The sequence below is a fragment of the Zootermopsis nevadensis genome, unplaced genomic scaffold, assembly GCF_977971745.1.
Source record: "Zootermopsis nevadensis isolate Lab colony 2312 unplaced genomic scaffold, Znev_1.0 Znev_ptg000002l, whole genome shotgun sequence".
Taxonomy (NCBI): domain Eukaryota; kingdom Metazoa; phylum Arthropoda; class Insecta; order Blattodea; family Termopsidae; genus Zootermopsis; species Zootermopsis nevadensis.
The window spans coordinates 20,202,262-20,229,987 of NW_028259134.1; the positions used below are offsets into that span (position 1 = coordinate 20,202,262).

General features: G+C 38.5%; 1 protein-coding gene and 1 long non-coding RNA gene across 5 annotated transcripts; both read right to left on the reverse strand.

Moving 5' to 3' along the window:
- Positions 1–2,402: 2,402 nt before the first annotated feature.
- Positions 2,403–6,776, reverse strand: LOC147875111 (uncharacterized). Its single transcript, XR_015536274.1, has 7 exons — positions 6,531–6,776; positions 5,921–6,022; positions 5,549–5,697; positions 5,243–5,435; positions 4,020–4,086; positions 3,258–3,501; positions 2,403–3,082 (listed from the first exon to the last, which is right to left on the reverse strand). It is a non-coding gene; the product is annotated as an uncharacterized LOC147875111 (long non-coding RNA).
- Positions 6,777–9,908: 3,132 nt separating this feature from the next.
- On the reverse strand, positions 9,909–27,678 carry LOC110826963 (uncharacterized). 4 transcript variants are annotated; one of them, XM_022058112.2, is made up of 10 exons: positions 26,287–27,678; positions 23,858–23,963; positions 23,334–23,473; positions 21,574–21,794; positions 21,063–21,271; positions 20,431–20,542; positions 18,652–19,489; positions 17,728–17,903; positions 16,499–16,640; positions 9,909–15,994 (listed from the first exon to the last, which is right to left on the reverse strand). In XM_022058112.2, exons 2-10 carry the CDS (start codon positions 23,904–23,906, stop codon positions 15,620–15,622), a joined length of 2,262 nt encoding a protein of 753 aa, XP_021913804.2. In that variant the 5' UTR covers positions 23,907–23,963; positions 26,287–27,678; the 3' UTR covers positions 9,909–15,619. The 4 variants fall into 4 exon arrangements, with proteins under 4 accessions (XP_021913804.2, XP_021913803.2, XP_021913801.2 ...); XM_022058111.2 differs by having other exon boundaries at positions 20,431–20,602; XM_022058109.2 differs by having other exon boundaries at positions 20,431–20,605.
- Between the last annotated feature and the right edge of the window lie 48 nt (positions 27,679–27,726).

The window sequence follows — 27,726 nt, forward strand, 5'->3', positions numbered from 1 at the left end:
TGTCTCATGGTTTAAGAGCCTGCACCAATCTCATCTTGTAAGGTTTAAAACATAGCCACTTTTGGCATGCCCAATTCCCTGCTTCCTCTAGCCACTGACTTGCGGGGACTTCGCTGAAACACCTCACGCACTCTTTCAATGTTGTCATCAGACACACGAGGTCTTGCATTTACACAAGCATCCAGTTTCTACAAACTGTCGGTACCACCTGCTTATATTACTCTTGTGTGGTGATCTCTTTTAAACCGTGCACGAAACTCACGCTGCACTGTAATCACAGATCTGCACACAGAAAGCCTTCTCCTGCTGGAACGCCGTCTTTGAAACCGGTCCCGCGGCCACGCTGTAAGCATCAGAAGCCAACTGCTGGTAGCGTATGAGAATCTTCGACAGTTGCCGCCACTGACGGTGTATGTTGTGCTCGTGTGAGGTGAGAAATAATTTTTTTATTAACCTTTGAAATCGCACCATTCTTTTGTGTACACCCTGTATACGTTCCTGTATATCTTAAGGAATAATAAACTGTCGTCCATCAGTGCAACACAGAAAAACTTCGTTATCCATTGTGCAAAAACCGGCCCCACCTTCTACTTCCCGTATATTCCCAGGGAGTCGGAAACCCGTGCTCACCGACAACCCCCACACCATCATCAAAAATCCCACCATATGAGAGCCAGGCTACTGCTGCTACTATTCTAAACAAGCAGAAAACCAAAGGGACGGTTACATTGCATTATGCTCTAAACATAATTATCCCAAGCCCTATTCGACGAAAAACTGAGCACGCAGAAACATAACATTTTTACATCGCCAGATACTTATACGTTTATAACCAGTCACAAATTCCAGAGTTCTACAATATCCCTCAATGTTAAAAATTACGTCTGTCTGTAACCCGCTTAGTCCGACGTAAGCCACTAACGATGATTCCCCCCGCTTCCTGTATTGACTGTGATTCTACAAACGAGACGCATAAAGTAAGCCGTGTCTTGCACGACGTAAACCGCGTGTTTTCGACGTCGAGTTTAACATACCTCATTAATATCTGACACGATTCCCATAATTGTCCTCCTTCACTACATACTTCTCAAAAATTTTAAATTAAACTATGATATAGACATAAATCTACAAATTATGTCTACCGATGTTCATTCCCGTGTTCACAGCACCTGTTACTATACACTATATTATCTTCACATCCAATTTTATGTCTTCCCTTCGGGTTTTCAGACTCAAAATCCGTATTCACTTGTAATTTCTAAGTCATCCCCGATTTTTACCACGATTAATATTTTATTTCCGGACAATCTGGAAGTCCGCGGTTCAACTACCGACAGCGGCACAATCAAGTTCGGTCCAATTCAATAATATACACAGAAGATACCGTGAATTTTTCCTTCGGGTAAACCGGCTGGAACGTGATGCTGTCCACGTATCTCCATCTAGCTAGCAGTTAAATATGCACGTACCTAAACCTTCAATAACCCATACGCCTTCATGCCGTAGTACGTATTTAAACACAGGCGGAACTTATCTTTAAAAAGAAATTACTCTAGCCCGTGTAAGTAAGAAGAAGGTGAGAAAGAACAAGATAAAGATAAAGATAAAGAACGAGAAGATGAAGATTTGCAATTCGTTTTCCTTCAAGGATGGAAATAAGACTTCATTCACTAAAATCTCCCAACTACAAGATACTGGCAAAAACCAAGCTACAAACTACGACTGCAACGAGATAAATTTCACCCACCAGCGATGAACTGGAGATTTCTTAGATGACGTCGTATCTGGACATGGCAATCGTCCGTTGTTTCTCGTGTCGTCTGCTACAAGTTCACTCACGTTTCAGAGCTACGCGCTACCTCCATTCACAAAGCAATGAACAATTAGAGTTGACTTTTCTTTTGAGGGGTGGGCTCCATGACTTCTGTATTATTTGATTTATATATAATATGAGCGACGTTCTTTGCAAATGTCTTGACAATGCGAGCTTTCATAAGTCTGAAAGAACAAGGGAATTAATAGAAAGTGTCGGATGCAAAGTTGTATTTTTGCCACCAAATTCGCTAGATTAAAATCCAATTGAGAATTTTTGATTTGCCATCAATGCACACTTTGATTTGCTAGTACGCTACTATATAATTAATAATTATAATGTAACAAGTCATAAAAATGTTAGCTGCTGTTAATATCTGATCTCACTGGAAGTCAACTCAAATACGAAAATTTAAAGACGAAATAGTGACATATGTCGTTCTTCCACCTATTATAAAGGGAAATGGAAACAAAGGTATACAAGCAAGTGTTACAGTTTCCGTTGTTTCTACAATCGGAAAAAATAAAAGTACAAGTAAATTATTTATTTATTTATTAAATAACATCTTCAACATAAAACAATCTGAAAACTTCATTTAAAATGTCACTGTCGGACGTTTCACTTATTTCGGCTTCAAAAAGCCTCTATTATTTTATTCACACGTTATCTGCATGTGATTTCGTTGTCCACTACGTCTCGTCCCTAATTTCAGTGTGAATCTCTCATCAATCCACACTTTTAAAGTCCTAGTACTGATGCCTACGATACTATAAAATTTCAATCATTTCTCAATCACTTTCACTGAATGAACTTTGTCTACGTCAGAGGTGGTCAAATTTCGACTGTACGTCAGTTCTGCCACATGACTATAATCTAAGGGCAAAGCTGCGTAAGTAAATGAGGATAATGTAGTTTTCAGCCCCATGAAAAATTTTCAAAATTGAAAATGTTCCCCGATTTATAGTTTCTCTTAGCAGACGCTTAAGTCACCTCACAATTACTTAACTTGAAAAGCTCAGATCATCAAAAGAGAAAATACCCACTTTTTAAAATCCTGAATATCTTCCAAAGCCTACTGAAATTTAACGCAAAGCAGATAAATATGGTCTATGATTTATTCCTCAACATTTCTAACATTTTGGGCAAACTGTGTCTTTGCTGGATTCCGCTGATATTCCGTTCAGCGCAGCGGCTGGACTGTAGGGTCGATGTTGTTGTTAGTGGTTAAGAATGCATGCAGCTACATCTCTACTCTAACCCGTCTATCCTCTGAGGGTAGGAAGAAGGCGAAAAAGAAGAAAAAGAATAAATAGAAAAAATCTGAATTCATTTTGCTTCAAAGGATGGAAAAACCGCAAAACATTAATTTGGAAGGAGTTTAACCTCTGCACCCCAGACGTTAGTCGTGTGTTAATTTAAAATTAAACTCATTCGTTTCACTCACCAGCAACGATGGTTGAAACGAAATATGCCGGATAGATGACAGCCGAAACTGGAGACAGACGTAAAGTTGTCAATAAAACACGACGAGAGTGCAGCGTCCGGGTGGAAGCGACTGCGGAACTCCGGGTTCCCCGGAGCGCGTAGACGCAACAGGACACAACCGCGCGGGTGAAAATCCGATGAAGATCCTCTTCTGAGTTTCGGAACCACGTGAAAACCTAAAATCCGACGCCGATGCCTTTCCCCTGAAACCAGACAGAATGCCCCATATAATGACAAGAATTTATATGTAGGGTCTGAAGCTCCATCAGTGGGAATTATATCATATTAATGGAATATGGAGTCCTTAGTTCTGTGCTCCGGAGACATTTTCGGCGTCTCGTGTTGTATGGCGTAACAGACTTCACGATTATCCTCACCGCCGCGAAAACCTTAATTAAATCTTGTACGAATGTCAATTGGTTGTTACTGCTGACCTAGAAGTATACAAAGCATCTCCTTGTTTCAGACCATTTTCAATTTCAAATGAGTCAGACCAATGTTTAATAAATTTAACATTTTCAATGGCTAGACAGAAAGTACTGAAAATAGACTCTACTATATTCCTGATGATGACAATAAATCAACTTTCTAAATGATTTCAAAAGAGTAGAGCGCTCTAAAGTATGTTTCACGCATTACACAGCCGATATTTACGGGCACTGAAATTCAACTGATGGGCAATATCGGAAGGTAATTGAAAATAGTAGTCCAGTGCACTTACCACGAGTCTCGAGTTCAGTTCTGCCACATCATATCACATACTTCCTGTTGGATGATGTAAGTAGCATCTGGAAAACAAGTCACTGGTTTAAAATTCATGTTCAACGCAGGTTCATCGTAGAGCGATACTTTCTTCTGATGTCCTCCACTTCTAAACTGCCTCGATCAAGCCAAGGATGTTAAAATGTTTCTCCGTATTTCGTTAAAAAAACTACACCCAACACTTTCGGAACCTCTGCTCTATATAGCACTACACATTCTAGCAGCTATTTCTAATTCAATCACCACGAGAAGGACGAATACGGACTTCTACGTACTCCATACGCATTTCCTTACGAAATTTATTCACGAGAAATGAAGTAAGGACGACCAGTCAGTTTTTTTAAACGCTCCAATAACATTTCTGTTTCCATACACGAAGAGAAACGCTTCGACAAGTTACGCCACTGGTATTCAACCTTTTTCATTCGCGTACCCCCAGATATAAATTCTCTTCCAAATTTGTACCCCCAAATTTGTTGGTGTATCATTCAAGTTATACATAGTATATAATCTACATCTAAAATAAATTAAATAAATTACTGATTATTCAGTGTTTATCATAAAATAATATATATATATTTTTTTAAATTTCACGTACCCCCTAAGATGTCTTCGCGTACCCCCAAATATAATTTCTCTTCAACTTTGTACCCCCAAAGTTGTTGGTGTATAATTCAAGTTATACACATTATATAATCTACATCTAAAATAAATTAAATAAATTACGTTACTGATTATTCAGTGTTTATCATAAAATAATGTTTTTTTTAAAAAAATTCACGTACCCCCGGGGGTACGCGTACCCCAGGTTAAATACCACTGAGTTACACGACTGTCAGCTACACGATCACTGCCGTGTATGTTTACAACAAGACAGACGCAAGAAATTGGTCTCATACCGCGTCTCTGTGATTGTCTGCATTTTCTCCTTTCTCTTCAACACTTCTCAAATGATCTGTAACGTTTCCTTTCTGTTTCCAACTCATGAAACAACTCGATTCCTTACCGTATGTAGCGGTTTCAAACATTCTTTGATTTTTACGATATCGGTACCTTCGCGAAATCCCATTCCTCCCACATCCACGCAGACCAGGCTTTACTCAGACACTACATTGCCGTCGAGACATACTAATTTTTACACCATCTATGAAAGTCATTACAATTTTCGATCACCGTACTCACTCGAGTCCGTCGCTCATTGGTGCCTCGTCGTTTCAGACGTCTCGTGCCAGATGACGTCACAGAGCAGCGTCCTGTAGAAAAATCTTCCTTCCGCCTGCAAGGCTCGATTCACGTTTAGAGGGTTCACGACGGTGATGAAGAATAATGATGATATCATAATCACCGTGAAAGGCTAAAATCTGACGCCAATCACCTGAAACCAGACAGAATGCCCCATATAATGACAAGAATTTATATGTAGGGTCTGAAGCTCCATCAGTGGGCATTATATCATATTAATGGAATATAATTTCTCATTGTGCTCACCGGAGTCCTTAGTTCGCTGCTGCTGCAAAGTAATTTTCGGGTTTTCGTGTTGTATGGCGTAAGCGACCTCACGATGTAAGCTGCCATTAACCTCAACGCTGCGAAAACCTCAAGTCTTGAACGAGTGTGACGTGGTTGTTACCACTGACCTAGAAGCAGATGGAATACTCTACTTCATCTGCTTGGGAATTATCACTGAACAATCAAAATGTAAAATAAAATGATCTCAGAATACTTAGTTTAGTGTTGCAACGTCATTTCAGCCATCTTGTCTTGTGTGACGTAGCCCAAGTCACGTTGTATCGGTAACAGCACGCGATATAAGTTTTGCTTTTCTCTACTTGAGAGGACGGAATATTTCATGCTACTCACCTTGAATGTACAAGACGTAGCACCCGGGGACCCACAACGAGACACACGCACGAGGATGAGATCACGATGTACTTTTTCCTGTCGCATGTGCGTGTCACAGTCCTAGAGAAAAATATATAAACGATCTTTTACCAATCCGCGACGTAATTCACCTGTAAAGCCGCCCGACACAAATGCCGATAAGTCAGGATCATTATCTATGCGACCAGGTTAAATCTGTATTCATTATGATAAGATCAAATCCAGGAGCCAATTATAATCAATATTACAATTTTAATCGATTTGTGCTTCCATTACACGTTCAGTGAGTATTAAAAGAGGCGAAAATCCACACAATAAGAATTTATTATTATTTTCGCTTCTGATTCCAGGATTAAATTTTCAATCGTGCAAGGGTTTAAGTCGAATAAAATCTAACTCAACGATTTTTTTAATTTCTACAGAAAATCGGTTAGTATTTTAACTATCACGAAATCCCCTGCATTCTTTAGAGCCTCGTAATACCACCACGAAAGCTTCAACAGCTCTTTGACTGTCGAATAGATCGAGAATTCAACCAAACACAAGCTGAGACGTAATATCAAAATGGCCGACTGAAGCCCCAACTTACGTAAAGACTGCATACATACGCGCTGTACCGGAGCAGGAGACAGACAACCAGAAAGAACCTCAACTTGTCCGGAGGAAACAGGTTTCGCGGAGCACGCTCGGAAAGCCAAGATGAAAAACTCATCCACCGCGCGTCGGCAGAGATAACTAAGGGGCAGATAAAATTATACGTCCAGTAATAAAACACTAAAAGCGAAAATACTACCAGCAGCGAAAACTCAATAATTTAATCGAATGAAACCAAATCGCGGGACGGAGGGTCAGCCACGGCCTGTGGAGAATTAAAAAAAGCTCGAAAAACGTAAAATAAATGGCAGCGTCCTCTGTGCGGGAACATGGGGACCCACCTCAAGCTCCGTCCCGCACAGAGGGCGCAAGTTATTATTTGCTTTATGAGGTTTGTTTTAATTTCCTAAGACCACTCGGCCGCTGGGGTTGAGCCCCCCTTTCGGAATTATTCGATGTCAATTACCGCGCCTTCGCTGCTGGTACTATTTTCGAATTTCGAGTGGTCCTTTCATTAGACCTAATCTTATTAAGCTCTTGCTATATCCTGTAGACAAGATCTGTTGCCAGGTTGGTTAGTCGAAAGAGTTGACGACTTGCCTCGCCCACGAGGTCCTGTTTTCCGTAGCGTGCGAGCGCAAAGCCAACGAGTTGGACTCGTCCGACTCGGGCGGTTCGTTGGAACCCGCCACCAGGCGCCCGGGCCATTGTCCGGAGCCGGGTCCGCGCCTCTGCTCGCTCAAGGAACGGCCTGGGATTCCACCTCGCGGGGGTGTAGGGCGCGGGGGTGTAGGGCGCGGGGGTGTAGGGCGCGGGGGTGTAGGGCGCGGGGGTGTAGGGCGCGGGGGGGTAGGGGGCGCGGGGGGGTAGGGCGCGCGCGGGGGTAGGGCGCGCGCGGGGGTAGGGCGCGCGCGGGGGTAGGGCGCGCGCGGGGGTAGGGCGCGCGGGGGTAGGATCATTATGGGGAATCCTGTATGGGGGTGGAATCTGCACGTGGGGAATCCTTACCGGGAACCCAGTAAGGGGAAACTTCGAATGACGCTATTCGTAAAACCCACCGACTGATATTGTCGTATGACGGTGACCTGTACGTGACCTCCAACTGACATATATTTTGTCACTCAGATTCCATAACACCGGCAGAAAAATTACATTGAAAAAATTTTAAAGGGCTCTATTCGAAAAAACTTGGTACTTACTTTGACGTTACGATGACCTTTCCGTGACCTCAAACTAACATGAGTATTGTCACTCAGATTCCTACAGATCGGCAGAAATAAGCGTTTGAAAAAATGACCTTCGAATGACCATGAGAAATTTAAATGTATCTATTCGGAACACCCACATACTGATATTGTTGTGACTATGACATAATGGTGACCTGTGCGTGACCTCCAGCTGACATAAATTTTGTCACTCAGATTCCAGCAGATCGGCAGAAAAATGCGTTTGAAAAAAATGACTTTCGAAATAACTTAAAAAATTTGAAGGCTTCTACTCCTATAACAGCACTCACTGCAGCCAAATCAACTCACTGCACCTTAAAGTACTCACCTTACGTTAATAAAATCCTGAGAGAAAAAAAATACAAGTCAACCATCCAGACTGCAATGACAAGTCCAGAATCGATCAAACAACCCAAAGAACATTCAAAACAAATCTAATCCCTATGGTTGGCACCCGGGGTGGGCGGGTGCCTATACTTTCGTCTTCAGCGTCATCTTGAGACTTCTCTGCGTAAATTTCGCGTCATAAAGGGCGCCCTGAAGCGAATGTCATAACATTCATCACCTTATTACGACATCGACGTCAGGCGTCGCGTCGCTGAACGTCGTTGTCATGCATTGCAATGGCGAAAGAGCCATATTTACAGCAAACAAATCTGATGGCATTGGAAAAGAAACTACTATACTGATGCCTAGCGTCTTTTCGCATTTGCCGACGCCATGACAAATCGCCTTTAACTGACCTAAGCCCTTGGGCATAATTTGGAGGGATGCCAGAATGTCGCCGTCTGTCGTTGCGACGCCTCACATCATGACGTCTCGAAACGACGCCGGTTTATCGCAATAAGTTTCCATATGACGTTGAAAAGGAAACTAGATATCTGAAGCTTGCGTCTCGAGGTTAAAACAAAAAATATTTAATTAACTTTATTTTCAAATACTTCAAAAAAATTTGATTTTGTGCGTTTTTTATACAATTTCCAGCATTTTTCGATTTTTAAAAAATCGAAAATTTTGAAGTGATCCTTACCATTATCGATCTCTGCCAGACCCGTTCTCAGCTACCCTTGCTCTCTGTCTCACCGGGCATCTGCTCAACCGTTCTCTGACAGACACGGTCTGTGCATCACCGGAAAATGCTGGAAACTGTCTAAAATGCGCCTAAAATCTTAATTTTTTTATATATTTGAAAACAAAATTTAATTTAAAAATTTTCAAATTCTTTTCGTTTTTTGAAAATCTGAACTTTTTATTCAGTTCTCCCGTCAGAAACGGTCTCCGCCAGACCTGGTCTTTCACGTACCCGATCTCTAACGGACCTGCGCTCTGCGAGACCTCTCTGTATGAAACTATCTCTGCCGCTCCGTCTCCGTAATGAACGGTTACAGCTGAGAACGGGTGAGGTAGTGACAAGGCCGGCAGAGAACGGGAGACGTAGACATCGTGTGGATGGAAGACACCTGGTGAAGAAGCAGACGCCATGAGACAGAGAGCGTTCGTGGCTGAGAACGGGTCTGGCAGAGATCAATAATGGTTAGGATCAGTTCAAAATTTTCAAAAAATCAAAAAATGCAGGATTGTCCAAAAAGCGCACAAAACAGAGAATTTTTTAAAAATTTCACTTTCAAAAAATTTTCAAATATTTCAAAATAATTTCGTTTTGTGCGCTTTTTAGACAATTTCCTGCATTTTTGATTTTTCGAAAATTTTGAAACAGACTCCGTGAATGCCTCATTCTGTCTGTGCCGGAGTCGGCCTCTACCTCACCCGGTTGCTGCCTGCCTCGGTGTCTGCCGCAACCGTTATGTGCAGTGACGTCACGTGAAAGACCGTGTCAAACAGAGACCGAGTCATTCACAGACCGCGTTCGTCAGACACACAGTACATCAGAGACAGTAAGACAGAGACCGGTTCTGCCAGGCATCTGGTGGGGTGAATTTTGAAAAATTTGAAACTCTTCAAAAAATTAAAAAAATTCTGGAAATAGTCCGAAGAGCGCACAAAACTAACAAATTTTGAAAAATTTCAACCTCAAAAAAATTTCAAATATTTCAAAAATTCTTCTGTTTGGCGGCGGTAACCAACGATAGGTTTTGTGATGAGCATCAACACTCAAGAACAGGACATTTCTTGAACAACTCAGAGACTGCTTATGGAAGACCTTTATTGGATGAAAACTAATTAGGCATGTTTGGAGAAAATAACTTTAATTCATACATGCACAACTGGAATGATTCAAAAACAATACTAGTGCTTTCAAACATGATGTTAATCACTTCATAAAATTTCTTAAATGTAAACCTGTCGCACATCCACTTCGATTCATTATCACAGTGTAATATATTCCTTATTTTCAATTACATACCCATTACTTCCAGTTTTAAAAATGCAGTATGTGTAAGAGTCAAATAGGTACGATATATAACTATAAAATATATAAATTATTTTCATTAGTTAATTTTCTACTGGAAGACGGATATTATTGTAAACATTATTGGCAATGATGGCTGTCATCTGGATTGTTGTGCCATTTCCTCTGGTAGAAGTTTACAAACCTGTCAGAAGTGCTTGCTGCCTCTATCATCAGGGTGACGATGATGGAGGTAGCAAGTACATATGAAACAGTAAACTACTAGCAGACTAAATGGTGCAAGACCCCAGAAGACAGCCAACTTCATACTTTGTCACATAACAATTGGTAAGTCTTGCTACCATGTAGTCCACTCAATAAAATACTCTAATCTAGAAACCTAAACTATCCGTGCTTAAATTCGGAGATTACAGGTTCCAAAAGAAATATTCTTAAAATGTTAATCCTTTGTATTTCATTAATTTGCTATTCCAAAACTAGCAGCAGAAATTGCAGACTTCAGACAGATGGCATGTGACTGCAGAAACCATTCTTTCGTATCTAAAATATATACTTAACTAGTTTACTATTGACCTACGTGCACACACTGAACATCATGGTTAGGTTGCTTCGTATTTGGCAAGTTCCAGATTCAGATCTTAACCTAGAGGCCTGTTATCCTGACCAAGGTATAGCGTGATGTTTTTCAGTCACTTCAGGAGTATTTCATGATACTACCACTTCATTATTCACTAATTATCCAATCTTTCAATGCTATATAAATTGACCTGCATAAATAAATTAATTAATAAATACATATTATGAATATTTATTCCTTACTGGTTACTGTAAGAAAAAAACTTTGCATTAACTGATCACAAATTAAAAATTAAAAATGCTCTGTTCAGTCATGTTTAAAAGTACAGTTGGGTTTGGAATAATGTTTGATAAGAAGTGTATTTATTGTCTGCCCATCTATATATATTCAAGAGATCAGATTCCCTTATATTTTATGCCCTAATTAATGGAATATCAATAATTTAATTTCAACATCAAAGTTAACACTTTTCAAATAAAGGTCAGTGCCAAGAGAAAGGAGGTGGGGGCAACCATTCAAATTATTTCAATGAAACTACAAATGCCCACTTTCTCACCTTAATTACGGTGATAATTATAAAAATAATAATTGCAGATCTTTGACAGAAGACCACGAAAGAATGGAAAGAAAACCGGTATTTAAGCGGAGCTTTTGCAGTGACTCAAGTTGATGAAAGATTGGCTGAATGGTAAATACACCATACAGGATATGGTGCATTCACCATTCAGGATACCTGCCCTATGGGCTGAGACTTGAACCCAAAAACTCCCAAATAGAAAGCACAGTAGCTAATCACTTGATTGTGATGTTTGGTAAAAATTAATGTCAACATATAATGTATAAATGAAAGAACTGGAAAAAACACGGCCCTCGACCATTCTCGATCAGGCCCACGATGATGAACGTACAAACAAAAGTGTAACAAAATATGAGTGGTTCAAAACCAGTCATGTGTCTGCAGTATTAACCATAACACTGGCAAATCTATTTAACAGTTGCATAGGTCAGTATCATCTTCATTAAAATGCATAAACTTGTATAATGAAGTTTTACAACATTTTTACCTTTTCTTTTCACAGTAAAAAAATGTAAATATATTAGCTCAGCTGTTCTCACATCCAAGTCAGATGCTGTCTCACACTGCCAAAATGTCAATATCACAAAAGTTGTAGAATAAAGCTGTGTTTACACCAGATGTTTTATGTAACTAGTTGGGTAATTAATAACAAAACAGTAACACAAAATGCAGTGTCACTCCCTCATTCACGCTTGCCATCAGGAGTGCCACGTTGGAGACTTAACAAATCAAGAAATATCTCCTATGAGATTTATATGGTCAGGAAACATAAAAATATTCCTCCTCCTAACTTTACTTTACTTCCTAATGGACATCGACACAATTCTCCAAATGGCAGGTTCTGGTTGAACTTCAGATTACTTTGATCCATCCTGGAGAGACTTTGTAGTCTTCTATCAAACACTGGCGAGTTATTAATGCTGCCGTTTCAGGTACATGAGTGAGAAACGCACTGAAAGGTTGAGGGGTGTGAAAAAGAAACATTGCAACTTCCAGGCCTACACAGTTTTCCTTCATCAAAATGCCATACAAATGTACGTTTTCTGATGCGCGTTAAACATTATCAGCACTCTTAAAATAACGTGCTTCATAATGTTAGTTTGTGACAGAAAAATTTACCTGCCACTTGAAGACAGTATGTACATAGCACATATATATAAAATTATTTTCAGTAAAACTAATTAATGTTCTCACCCTCAGGGAAATACATACTTATAGATGTTTCAGAACAAAGTGTTGAGAATTTTTGGACATGAGAGGAAATAAGAAGATAATAACATGATTTTTACTGATGCAGTCAGTAGCTCAGATATTACAGCAATCTAATAATAGGACAATTAATAAATGAATTGGAAAGGAATGACCATGACTTAATTTAAGGTACTATCCTGGCATCTGTCTGGATGGACTGAGAAAAACATTAAAAAAACTGTCAGGATAACCAATCTCTGGACCAAGATTTTATCCCAGGACCTACTGAATATTAAGCACAAGTCTGTGGAAAGAATTAGATGATACGGAGCTCTATACATGCTATTCCTCACTTAATATTCTTACCATAAATCAAGGATGAGATAAGTGGGGCATGTAGCACACATGTGGGAAATGTCAAATGCATACAAAAGTACAGCAGAACAAACCAGTTGGGTGTATATGTGTGTGGATGGGATTCAACAGGATTCAGGTTGTTTTCTGAATATGCTTCAGACTCCATAAAAGCAGCAAATTTCTTGATCAGCCGAGGGACATAAAAATGTAATCTCAGGAGTTAATCATAAAATAATTTATGTAATAATGTCACTGAAATATAAATGCATAAAATTTAAAATACTCAAATAAGGCCTCAACTTAATCCAGGGACTGACAAAATTCAATTTCCAACAAGTGTCACAAAAAGACACCTTTTATCATCCTACCAACTGTAAAATGACATGGAACGCTTAACAGAAAAACAGGGCAGGTTCTATTTGCGAAAAGTTAAGTAACACTATACTATATATACCTCACACAGTAAAATAATGTCATTATGAGTGCATTACATCATACGTTTGTCAAAAACATTTCATCCAACTAGAGGCATGAAATATTTGAGTGTAAACACAGCTGAAGTATTGCAGTATGTTTCTGCAAATAAATAGTACAAAACATAAACTGCCTGTAAATATTCAATGGTAATGTAAAACTATAAACATAGTAATCAACCATTTACCGGTACGGCAGATTCTCAACCCCCCCAACACTTACAGCTACGAATTCTCTCTCCATCTGTTTCTGAATTAGTCATGTTCAATGCACATAACAAGTTAGTGTCAATGTGACTGCCTAAGTTTATAAAATCCCCACATGGGACAGTCCTATTGAAGGTCACATTCATATTTATTTCAGATTCGCTGATACATAGAACACAATTTAAATATCTCACCAAATGACAGACATGGCATATAGTTATGGAAAACGACATTCTTACGACAGAAAGTATAGTTCACCGAGAATGATAGTTTCAATAGAGAGAAATTAAAGAGTATTTAAGTCTAAAAAACTATATCAAGTGAAATACAATATGTTTACACTACAAGATGGTAAAGGCTTATAATAATTTAGCATGAATGTTGGAATCGTTCATTTTTGTCCACTCATTATAAGGGATGCATTATTCCCTAGATTTATTATACAGTACGTTCCATAACGGTTTTCCTATTATGAAAGTAATTGACCCTTACAATGTCAGCTTCAATAAAAATCCCTGCTTAGTAATAATAAAATCTCAGCATTAACTAAACTGATCCCGAATAATCTGCATGCTGGTGCGCTGCTACCTCCATCACCAGGGTGAAATGCTGGTAAACTTCTACCAGACTACACAGAGCTACAATGCAGAAAACTGTCATCAAATAAAATTGTAGCTGTCAAATTAAAAACTGGACTCATTTCAGGGAGGGAAAAAAAACAACTGATAGATAAAATTTGGTTCCACTACAGATTCAACAAACATAATATCACAGTTTTGTTCAAACAGGGTTACTAAAGACTGCCACTCACTAAACGGTTAAAACCATAACTAAAAATATAAATGCGATCTAAAATCTTGAAGCCATCCTCTGAGATCTCACTGACATGTGTGCACAATCCAGCCCACTGATACTCAATGGCAATGATAAGGAGCATCATAATTTGTACTCTTCACTAAACAGTTAGGGAGATTAAATCGAGGAGGATGAAATAGAAGGGAAGGCCACTTAGCACAAATGTACCCAAATGCATAACTAACTACATGGAGTTAAGTCCTTCTTGTGAAGCCAACAGTTGCCCAGCTCGTCAAGAAATTCCCCACCTTTTGTGGAAGCAGAGGGTTCCTTACTATGTTTGCAAAAGCCAGCCAGCAGCCATTAGCCTCAGCCACACAAATCTAACGTACACCCATTTCCTTACGATCAATTTCAATATTAACCTCCCATCTATGCCTATGTCTTCTGAGCTGTTTTCTCCTTTTAGGCTTCACAACAAAAATTTTGTACGCATTTCACATCTCTCTCTTCCGCAGTACATGGCCCTACCTGGTATGGTCTGAAGGTAAGCTCTTCTGAACACAGTAATGAACTTTCAGTTTATATACGAGCAGGAAATTTCTTTACCAGCTGAGTAACGACTCTTCAAGGGAAGACCCTATGCTTGTGTGCAGACTTTGTTTTTGTATTACAGAGGATTTCAGCCACTTCTGCACTTACATAAGAAAAATTAATTCCTCAAGTTAGGATAATTTTACAAACCTCCCAAACAAAAGAACATGCTAGTGGCTGCTACTGCCTGTAAACAAGTCTAATCAAACTTAGACTAAAAGGAAAATAATGTAATTCTTCATATTTAATTAAAATGTTGACTATGATACTGACTTGCTAATCATTTTAATACAGGTACTGAATACAATGGAACAGTAAACATGTCAGTAAAAACTAGAAATTGCCATAAATCCCATTTCTTTATGTAGCTTAGTCATATTTTTTACTTCCATTCAAAATAGGAAATGCCATTTTGGGACATTCTCCTTAATATCTGCTGCATATTTTGGGACAAAGAAGCCAATACAAAAAGAGTAAAATGTAAAACTATCATTCCTCTGAGATTCCTTCTCATTTTCATCAAGGAGGAAACAGCTGCCTGTCTGGATGACATTCCAGATCTTGTTTCTATATTGTAAAAGTAGAGTAGGCTATGCAATATATTATTAGACTGTTACAGTATTTCAGCTGAAACACAGGTTCTCTGCTTTTCCTTACCGTTCAAAAGATGAAATCTTGTAGAAACATTTCATTCCCAATCTATTAATTTATAGCCACTATTGCACTATGTATTCCTTATAGCCCCGTAAAGCTTTCAGCTGCTTCTTTAGCTGCTTTATTAGATCGAACGGTTGAACAAGAATGGATATTTCTTTTCCTACCGCATTTAAACGATCCCTTACTTCACCATCCTTGAAGAACAGATTAAGTGGCCGCCCGTTGATTTCGGTGATTACCCAATTGGTCAGCGAGAGCCCATCGCACGTCTGCGCTCGAGGAGTCAGACCGTGAGAAGCCGCAAGTCCTCCTGGAATGACATCGCGTATTTCTGCCGTATTTCCTTCTTGTAAGATTCCCAAACTTTGGCCTTCCACTTCTCGACAGATTGCAAACACGCGTCCGAATGGAACTCGACGTATCACAAATTCAACCTGCCGCAAAATATATTCTTAATCAAGAACACATTACAAACTAACAGAGAAAATCTCAGGAAAAACCTCTGTAATACTCTCCTTGACATTGAACACATTATGAAGTTTTCACAGTGAACACTCCACATTGCGTTGTCTTCCGGGTAATGAAACGTGCCAAGAGATAAAAATACTATCCATGTTTTGGAGGAGACTGCTGTTTTCTCTTTCACAGGCAAGGAGACTTGAACTTTTATTCCTTGACATGGCACTACATCCAGAAACTGCTACAACAGGTTTAATCACAATCTCTTACTTTCCCAACATATTCTTTTTAATCTGGAAGCTAGACAGACATTATGGAGACATTTGCCTTAATAAAAGTATGCCATTGTACTTTGTTAAAGCTGGCTAGAACAGGTTATTGCTGTAATAACCCACTTTCAGTACGGTATGGTACGCTAGCACAAAAATTTATAATTTCAGATAAATGTCCTGAATATACTACATATATTAATTACTTACATAAAGACTTGTGGCACCTCGAATCAACTTCTGTGCATCAGATGCACTCTGAACCATAATACTTGCAATACTCAATAGTTGATCCCCAATGTGGAGGGCATTGTACAGCATCGGACGCTCCCTTTGTTTCCAGCCGGTAATCCTACGATTAAAAAAAACAAAAAAAAACTCAACTTTCAAAACCAGCACTAAAAAATTAATCTAAAAACATATAAAATTACCTTCTACTGAGCTGAAATAAGTGATGTATTCTGACAAGTCTCTACTTGTTGTCTGTACAACATAAGTTCAGTTTGAAATTTGCAATAAGGCAATTCCTTATATCAGCTTTGTCACGTTTGAATATGGACTTATTGGTCTAAACATCTATTTTTCATCACAAAAGAAGGAAAGAGGGAAAAATAAATTCATGAGCAGACGGTGACAGTGTCCAGCGACACCGCACCTTCACAATAACGAGTGGAATTTTGATACGAGCAATTCATGACTTCTCCCTGCCATTCCATTGCAATTGATGTACTACGTATTACGCGTCATGTCTGTGCCCATTTAAATACCTACTCAAGGGAGCATGGTTTGAAAGCATTAACGCAAACCAAACTGGCTTTTGCATAATAAATACTCTTCTGGTTATTCAACAACACTTTTTCAAAGCACAAGTTATATACAGTGTTAAATGGTAGAGTGACCATGAATAATGAAATGGAAAGGGTATGAAAGGAACAGGTATATATGTATGAGTGCGTGTGTGTGTCTGTGCGTGCGTGTGTATGTATGTGGGAGACGGAAAGAGTACGCGCTTACGTTCAATTTCATGAGTTACAGATTCATGCTATATATATATATACCATTGTACACATTTACAGAGTCCTTTTTTTCATTTACAAGCAATCAACTCGAGTCTTCTTCCTAATATTCTGATTTATAAGAATTCTCACAACCAGGGAAAATACAAGTACACATAACAGATATCCAAGCTGATATATCTTTTGTGTTCCTGTCTTTCTATTCAGTTAAAATATTAAACAGTTTTTGATTTGTCAGAGGTAATTTATGTTGATTTTTCTCAGGACCTGAAAAATGTTGTCAATCCGGGTTGTGTTTTGGCAAGGTTGTATGCCAGACAGTTTAAAAAGAATGGACAGATAGATAAGTTAATGAATATTATATAGGGTTATGCACTATTTCAAAACATGCTCACAAAAAACAAACAGCATGTCTATACATACCATACTGCACCAAATGCATCCACTAGAGCCACAGAACCAGTACAATCTTTACGTCGCAGTTGAAGACGAACGCCACCGGGATGCAGCATCTCTCTGCGTAACTGAAGTACCTGTTGCTCTCTAAGTGTGAGACGTCCTGAACCCAGTACTTCTACATTTACACCAGGAGATGCTTGCTGCAACACAGGCACAAATAAACATCTTCACATTCTCAATAAAAAAATATCAGTTTGTAAAATATAAAATGTGAAGTGTTCATAAAGACAATAAACACAATGAACCACGTAAGAGACCATCTTCATTATCAGAGACTGAAGTAAGAAGTGGCACAATTAATCCATACGGATACATACACGTGAAGATATAACAGACCTTCGTTTGCAATGGCCATGAACTCGGCAAAGGAGACAAGAATGGGAAAAAGAGGTCGATCATCACGCAGATGATCCACCTCAGTGTTAGCCTGAATGCAACAGTGAGTAAACATTTAATCCTATTAGACTGTATACAAAACATATCTACAGTATCTCTCAAATGTCTGCAAATGAATGAATTTACTAAGAGCTGAAACCGCTTTATTTTTCTTCTGTGGGCTAACAATAATAAATACCATAATTGTGATTATGAAGTCTAAATTAAATTCATCTTTAATTTAACAATATGTATTAAACACAAATGTTCTATCTAAAAAAAGCAATAAAAAATAACGCTAATTTATTGTCCCCACGTGATCCACGTATCTTATCCATCTCATTCCTTGAGATGATCATCCTACTTGATAAATAATACATACTGTAATATGATACAAATTGCACATCCAGTGCAGAAAGAATCATTAAGTAACCAAACAACAAAAACTGGAGTTCATATTATATTCTGGAATGCAATATGATAACTCCTGCAACTAATGCTGTAGTTGCATACCTGTGCTTGTCGATAGGGATGAGGAGCAGGTTGCAGTCTCCTCCCTACATCAACCCTTTGCGTGGCGGCTCGGTTTCTCTCCGCACCAGTCACGGCTGCAACGCGAACCACGCGAGAGATACCCGACGACGACGACGACGCGGTTTCCGAAGTCGAGGAACTCCTGCGTCTTCTCCTCTGCTGAATGTCGGTAAAGGCTGGGACAGTGGCAATAACTGATTCTTGAACTCTCACCTCCGTAACAGTATTACCTGGAAACAGACTTCTGACCGAAGACGTCTCAGCAGGTCCTGGTACCACGTCTACTACCTCGCTTCCCAGACGGCTTCCAGCAACAGAATTACTGGCAATGCTGATATGAGAATCTAATGATTGAGGGGACTGAGTTTCATTTGGAAGGAACACACATTCATAATAGCTACTGCCAGAATCAGTGACTTCCATTTGACCATTACCGATGCTACTTGTCAAGTCGCAATCTGTGGTCACACTTGGAGGCACTTGATGCCGCATCTCTGTCGTTCTAGCTGGTGTTACAGGGGGTGTGTAGAAATTATCACTGAATTCAAGTTCTTCTCTGAAATCCAAGTTTTCATGGAATGTGGAACTGCCAGTTGGTACCGCATGCGGTACCGATGGCAGAGCATCCTCGATAAAGTTAAAGTTAAAAACTCCTTCGTAGTCCAATGGAATGGCTGAATGAGGGACACGCTGACTGTCGCTTACTTCAATGACTGTAACATTCGTATCACCACGACTGGGTTCTCTTGACATTAACGAAGAAATGAGAACTGGAGATTCAGGAAAAGAAGCCGCTCTGCTCAAAACTGCATGAGGCCTGTGAACAGAAAACAGAATAATGCAAATAGAGATGCCTAAGCAGCAGAGGTAAAGTCTCAGAACAAGAAGTTAATTTAGTAATGGATTATTAAACAATTCTGTCAATAGCTCAAATATGGCATTGAATGAAAGGCTGTCTACTGTATAAATGGAAAGGATGTGGAACGAATAATTTAAAGCACTATCCCATCATCTGACTAGAATGACTGAAAAAACCATAAAAATGTGTCAGGATAGCTAGTCTCTAAATTTCAACATGGGACTTCCAAAAATATGAAGTGCGAATGCTAACCACTTGACTGCAACATCTAGTAATAAGAAATTGATACTTCCATTTCAGAACAATTCATGCAATGCCCTCAGTGGACAGGGAAGTACAATATGGTAAAAATTAACACATAGCACGATTTGCTAACATAGACAGTATATAGTAAAAGCTTGCTAAGAAGCTCCAAGAAAATAGCCTCATTACTCACCTTACTTTATGACAATCTCCTCTCAAAGAGCAATTAAAATACTATATTCCATCACATATTCACACATGCCATTTTTCAAAATCTGACCTACGATTTGTGTGGTTGATAATGCCAAAAATTTATGAAAATAGTTCACAATGTATTTGTCTCATCCGTAAAAATGAAACACTTTTTTTCAAAAAACCAGGAGGGCAATATATGGGGTTAACTGATAACGTAGCCTGCTAGAAGTTTACTGACATTTCAGACGCCCTTGCTGCCTCCATCATCAGGGTGATGAATCGCTGTGCAACCACCCAGAAGTCAGCCATCTTCATATTACATCTTATAAGGTTCCTGATATCAGCATCGCTAGATGAAGATGGTTAACCCATGCAGTCCAAAGGAAAAGCATTAGAATTTTAAGACAATCCACTGTTGATGTTTACTTTGATACGTCGTTTAACTCGACCCGGCTTATTACCTGGTGTAGACCGAGGGCTCCGACTGTGTGATGTAGAGTGATGTTGTAGGAGTTCTGATTTGTAGGCTTACACTGTCAAACCCTGGGGGCTGTGTTGGTGGTACATTTTCATCTGAAAAAGATTCTGCACTGTTGGTTGCCTCAACAGATCCTACTGAGCTGGAACTGCTGTCTGCTGAATACATAAAAAATATAATGCACTAGCAATATCAGAGAAGTCACCAAAAATAGCAGTTAATGCTTCCGGACACAAGTGGAGAACATATTTTGTTCTTCTTTTTGATGAAAAGGGTAAAGTTTTGGGTCTGGCCTTTCTGCCATGTGTGTTCACAGTATCCGTTGCTGCTTCTCTTATTGGTCAGCTATAGCAATGTTTCAGCAACATCTTTGAGTGAAGTTTAGTTACCTACATTAATATAAATTAATCTATAGATGAGTAGGAGGAATTCTATGCCTACATTTTAAGGCACCATTTGTCTGGAGGCACAGAATACAACAAAAAATCTCAGACAAGACATGAAATGGATATTTACCCAAGTGTGAGCCACGTGCATTATCATCGTCCTAACTTCCTTGGTAACTTCCCATTCGGTGCGAAATAACCTCAAACTTGATGCAGAATGATTCCTCACCTGAACTCTCTGAGTGTACACGTTCCACACCTGGAACTACTACTGACGGCCCAGCAGGTGGGGGAGGAAGCGGAGAATTGGGGTCTCGCGTGGGAGCTAGTGGCAATCGTGCCTCGGGCATTCTCGTGTACAGATTCTCTCTTGGTGACAGGATTCGCATCTCTCGTAACTTTGTTCTAATTGTATCTACCCACTCCATCATCAGCTCCCTGCAAGAGTATTATCTTCATATGGCATATCTGACATAATACAAAAAGAAATAAAGAAGGAAACTGCTTAAATTTTACAGTTGTCTCTGTACAAAAACAAAATGGAGAAATAAATAGATCATATGAACAACACAGAATTTTCCAAAAAAAACTAGTCAATAGCTGTGGCATGCTTCCAAAGGTAAAAAAAATTCTGGGCTCCCAGCAGACTTGGATATGCCACAAAAACGCAATGACATCTTCATCTAATTAAGTATGCCTTAACAAGATAATGTTCTATGACATTTTAGAATAATTCTTACCAAGACGGTGCAGTAAACCGCACTACATCTGAGTTCAGTGTAACTACAAATTCATATTCCTCCTCTTGGGCATAAATGGTAGGAGAAACATGTAAACAGTTGTTGAGCGACACACACCAGTCAGGTCTGTGCATGACTGCCACCTTCTGATCCACATAAACTTCTATGAATGGTTCTGCATCATCATGAACACAGAAGACAACCCAAACACGGTCCCCTTTCTGAGAAAGTAAACATTCAATAATACAAAACTTTAATTCATGAACATACAGGAATACAAATCAGGCGAACTAATCACTACACCATGAGACTACCTATACATTTTGTCTAATGCACTTTTTATTTCAGTGAATACTATAATATTCTTACAAAATAATTTTAATCATATTAAAGTGAAGCTCTAACCTGTCCAATATGATCGTAAGGCAACACTTCTGGCTTCAGTAAATATGTCAAAATATTAAATTTCAAAAAAATATTCAAACTATACCACATCTGATAGACTGAAAATGTCCATGTTTGCAATTCAAATGCCTCCTGAAGGACTGCATATTATATTTATGCGCATTGGACGAGGCAGTGTACAGTAACACAACTGAGGGAACTGAAAGAGCACAAATATCAATACAATGTATGGCCAGTTTCTTGGGAGAAATTTTGAACAAAAATAGTGTACATTATATTTGGAAAAATACAATATAAAGAACACATTTTTAAAGTTAATGTCATTACACTGAGGCTCTTTTTTATTATGTTGCCCCACAATCCTTATGTTACAGGGAAACACTAAAAGTCTAGCCTACACATCACTAGTGCATCCAATTTTGGAATATGGCGCGGCGTGCTGGGATCCTTAGAGGAAGGGGAAGATAAATGAGTTAGAACGGGTGCAAAAGAAACCAGGTAAATTTGCATATCATAGGAGAGATTCGAACTGGGAAACCCTGGCACAGCGTAGAAAGATGGCACATATAGTTGCTCTCTTCAAAGCGTACACGGGAGAAAGGGCATGGAAGGCTATAGGTGACAGATTACAAAGGCCATACTATCTGAGCAGGATCGATCATATTCGAAAAATTAGGAGCAGAGAGCAAAGGACAGATATCGGAAAATATTCCTCTGTAAATAGGACCATCCGACTCTGGAACCAGCTACCTGCGGATGTTTTAGGGACTCTCTCCTGTAAACCAAGTACTTTCAGGAAGAAGGTTAGAAAAGTGATAAATGAGGTGAAGAGAAGGTCCTGATGAAATGTGAGTGCATCAGTTCATGACATATGTAATTCATTACTGTTACTCTCTTATGTCTAGTTGGTATTAATTTTTAAGTTATCTACTTTAGGTTATCTGTTGTGTTTAAATACTTGTGTTTTTATTTTGTGTAAGGTGTGTGCCTCATGGTTTTGTAATTTTATGAGTTGTTTTATTTTGAGTGTGGTGTATTATGTTGTGTGATGTGCGTTGTTTTGTTCGTCTCATTGTAGCACCACTGCCGCCTGGTAAAAACCCATTTGCAGTTAATAACAATAGTAATAATATTCTATCAATGCCCAGCACTGGCTAGGCATAGATTAGAGATCTTCCAAACATATATTAGGAGGGTCTCCATTAGGTTGATTTTAGCTCTAGCAGTGCAGCCAGGGTTGTCTCAAGAGCCCAAACAAGTTCAGGGGTGACAATGAACCTATCAGTGGTCCAATTGTCTAAGGTGACTGAAGTTGTCCCTACTAGATCAATACCAATAAGTATCAGAAATCACACCTTTGGAAAAGACCCCGTGGCTTTCCTATCTGTAGATGGTAATCTTTTAAGCCACGCATTTTTATGAATCTCACGGAACAGAACGCTGCCAATCTGGGGTGTAGACGTGTCTTCAGCTCTGGAAGTGGAATTCACTTCACCTGCAATATGATACGGAATATAATCAGAAGACCGGCAAGTCTGACAACGGACTTGGACAGAATGGCATATACTCCATATTCTAGTACAATAGTCACAACTTGGGTTACCACATTCTCTTATCACCTACATTTGACATTCGTACTAGCTTGAAGCTGGCTGACACCTTCATTGTTATATAAGGTATATGCAACTCTTTTCAGATTTTCTTATTCAAAGTTATGTTACTAAATGTAGAAATAATCCACAACATTTTATTACTAATATAATATACTAGTATGGAAGCCTAAAGAATTAAAAGTTGCATAATTATTTGCCTTTAGCATTATGATGATGAAATTATAAGTGTACTGAATTATATCTGAGAAAAGAAATTAAAGCATTACCATGAGCTGTGTGCTGGGCTGGTGCCTGAGAACCCCTTGGCTGATCCATCAGCTTCAGTTTAACCTACTTTATTGCACACATGCACAGCCTTTGACAGCAGGCATTCTACAAAAATTTGAAAATAAATGTACAAATGTGAGACAGGTAAACGATGAAGAACAAAACAAACATACTTATTACCAACTTCAATCATAACTCTAGAAACACGCCTACTGCACTGGTTAGTTGCAACCTTAAAATATACAAATTGCACAACCTATTTCAGACAGCAATCATATAAAAGTGAGACTTGACATTCTCACAGCAGTAAAGATGTTCATGGCAGTTTCATGGTCGTGACAACATAAGCAGGTACTATAACCGTTCCACCTTCTCAAACTGATTTACAATGCTGCTCAGGGTGTTCATCTCAAGGGTCGCTTAGTGGGCCGTTGATCGAAGACAGCTCACACAGTTAGATGGTCAGTTCTGAAGTTCAAACATTTCTAATAAAGAATACAGATCATGTATAGCAAAGCTTCTCCTGCACTGTCATCTACTTTATTAAATCATTTAAAACAGAGCCTTCACTCTAGGCTGTACACCTGTATTCACACAAAACTCTACAGATGTGTCAATTTCAATACGCACGCACCATGTCTACTCTCTTAAAGGCGACTCCACAATACTAAAATTGAGAAAATAATATCATGACTTGCCTTCCATCAGAAGAATAACTAAAGTACAAAAACACTTCAGAAGAATTAACAATTGGGATCTGTGAAACTCCTTAATCTTTGAAGTCATAAATCACAAACAGATGCCAGATATCACCAACAATAGAATCCAGAAATCATAAACCACCACAGGTCACAAGTAATGAATGTCAAACTGATATAAGCCGTAAAATACCAACGACAGAAGTGGATTGTGCACGCTGACATCAAAGTAAGGTTTGCCTGGTTACAGTACCAACATTTTAGGGAACATATCACCTTCATTTTCAAGGCAAATATGTTCTTCCAAAATGTTGATATTACTTGTATGATGAAGGAATGCAATAAAGGTTTCACACAACAGTCATACTGCCAGGCAACAAGCTGATAAGCTGCACATACAGCTACCTGACCTTGCACCCAAGTACTGATGAAAACAAACACTTGCGCCTTCAAAGAAAAGCACACTCACTGCTCAGCGAGACCATATGGCATCACAACCCATAAGATCATAGCTGACATTTTCTCTTCTGTGAAAACCTCAAGTCTCAAAGTCAGAAGTTATAATATCTACTTTTCTTCAAATTCTTTCATCAGTATGGTGAGGATAGTAGATAATATAAACTCAAAACAATCAGATAAATTTTCACGTACAATTTCCACTAGTACACTCCCAGTAGGATACATTTGTAAGACATAAACTCAAAGTTTTGTACCGTCACCATTTGCATGTATGTTTATTATCTATTTCCTTCCAGCTACCGCAACCAAACTGATAACTACATACAGATTTGTTGTAAATTTCATTCAACAAAAGAACAACCTTCACAAACATTACATATTTTTACTAATATAATATCAAGATCCTACAGTAAGTGGTGATCATGTCACTTCAACCTCAAATCTACACATTGCTGCTATGTTGCTACAACACTAGAATGGACCATATTGGTAGATGTTTATTCATTTCTTGACATGACTGTACAAGTACAATAAACATGTTCTCTTAAGACCAAGGTAATTTTGCATGGGGATTATCAACTGTAAGTTTCAGTTTACATATTAAATTTTCCAAACTCTCTACCTAGCAGTCAGTGAAATTACAGTATCTGGATTACCAATTCTTTTATTAGGTTAATAAACATCATATGCCCATGCACCTTTCCTCTGCCAGTGGTATATGCTTATTTCCAAATGTTAAGATGCAATGGAATATACTGTCACAACACTAGCACCCAAAAGTTATTTATTTACTTCACTAGAAAATTATGAAGTACTGCAAATATTTATGTACATAGCTGTAATAAGTACGGAATTACAATTCAATACTGTGACATGTTCCACATCCTGGCTTGTACTATGGTGGATCTATGGAATGTAGATAAATTCTACATGTAATTGGCTAATAATATTACGCCTGTCAAACGAAGTACGCGAATTACATAAATACAACGCTACTTACAGTTTATACTCTCATTTTAACAGCGGTACATAAAACATAACCATACAATGTGCAACTTTCTACCACATGATTTAATTTACACACACACAAAAACTGTAAGGAGCAAGTTGTCAGTTATGTCGTGAAGATGTCTTACATTTAAACCAGACACGTATAGTACGATCGGACTTGAAAAAAAGTGCATGGACTACTTTGAAGACCTTGAATTACTTGTTTAGAAAAAATTTCTATTTTAAGACACAATATGATGAAAATTTACAAACATTCTTACCCTTCACTGCAACCCACTCATTCACCACGCCATATTAAAGAAAGTTGTTACGAAGTCGAATGTGCTATCTGGTGGTCATATTTAAAAACCCGTTTCAGAACAAATGAGTACACTTGAAATTCTGATGTTGTATGTTTCATTTCGTTTCATCTGTGTTCACAGTATTTGGCAGTACATATCACAAGTGTTTAGCCTGATTAAAAACACTAAAACATGAACCAGAATGCATCCTGCTGGTAACACTTCGAGGGAGCGATGCAATGAGAAATACAGAAATGTTGAAAGTCAAATTCTACCAGACTACACGATGCAACATCCCATTTGTTACTTACTACGTTGAGAACCAGAAATTTCAAATATATGAACCAAATCTAGTATTATCTCTAGTAAAATGCCACACACACCTCTGACAAGTGCCAAAGTTAATGACTGGAACTTTAGCTCTGCTCCACCTTTTAAGGATGTTGGGTCCAAATTGCTATAAAAATTATATATATATGGCAAAAAATTATATTCACTATACAATGTAAATTTCCCTGTTTACTGGACTTAAATCGCCTGTACCTACAGAGCAGATGCAAGGAATGTACTATTGTGGTAGAAAATATTCTATATCTACACACAAACCAAGAGTGTCTCTTCCTTGAAATTTGTTCTTCATGATAACATTCATCACCTGTGTATGATTAATAAAATGGGATAGAACACATTTCTTTCTGTGTGAGAGAGCTGTGATATATTCAAGTATAGCATGTAGCATAATATCAACATTTTTGCTGTCTAAACTGTAGTAACATTTTGCAACTGTGGAAGTGCATGATAGCTGTAACTCCTTGTATGTAGACCTGTGTATTTCATCAAGTTCCTTTTGTGTTAATGATGATGACTGTGCACCTTCAAATTCCACAACAAAAATAAATTACTCTGATCTTCTAATATAGCACTCTGTACTAGACAGTAAATTATTTCACCTACCTTGCTTGAAGTTTCTTGTGCAATGTTTATCATATTAAGACAGCAATAAGTATAAATCTTCTTTCAATATGCTCATCCTATGGAATGGATTTGTGAATTGCAATATGCACTCAATGTCTTACATGAAATAATTAGTGCCATTATATTGTTTTTAGACTTGTATTCACTGTAAGTAAATATATGATTGTTTAATGTTTTATCAGCAAATACAGGTGTTCTACTTCAAGGAAGAGCACACATCTTCCATTATCCTGTTTCCTGCCTTTCTAAAATATCAACATATGTACTAAAGCTTAATAGTCAAGCCAGAGTAACTGTGCAAAAATAATCAACTTGCATTTATATACATGTAATAAATCTATTTAAAGTATATTTAAACTACCTTAAAATAGTAAAGAGATGCAACATTTTTAAGGTATTCAAAAGGTTAATAAACACAACTCTGTCACCGGAACATATAGACAA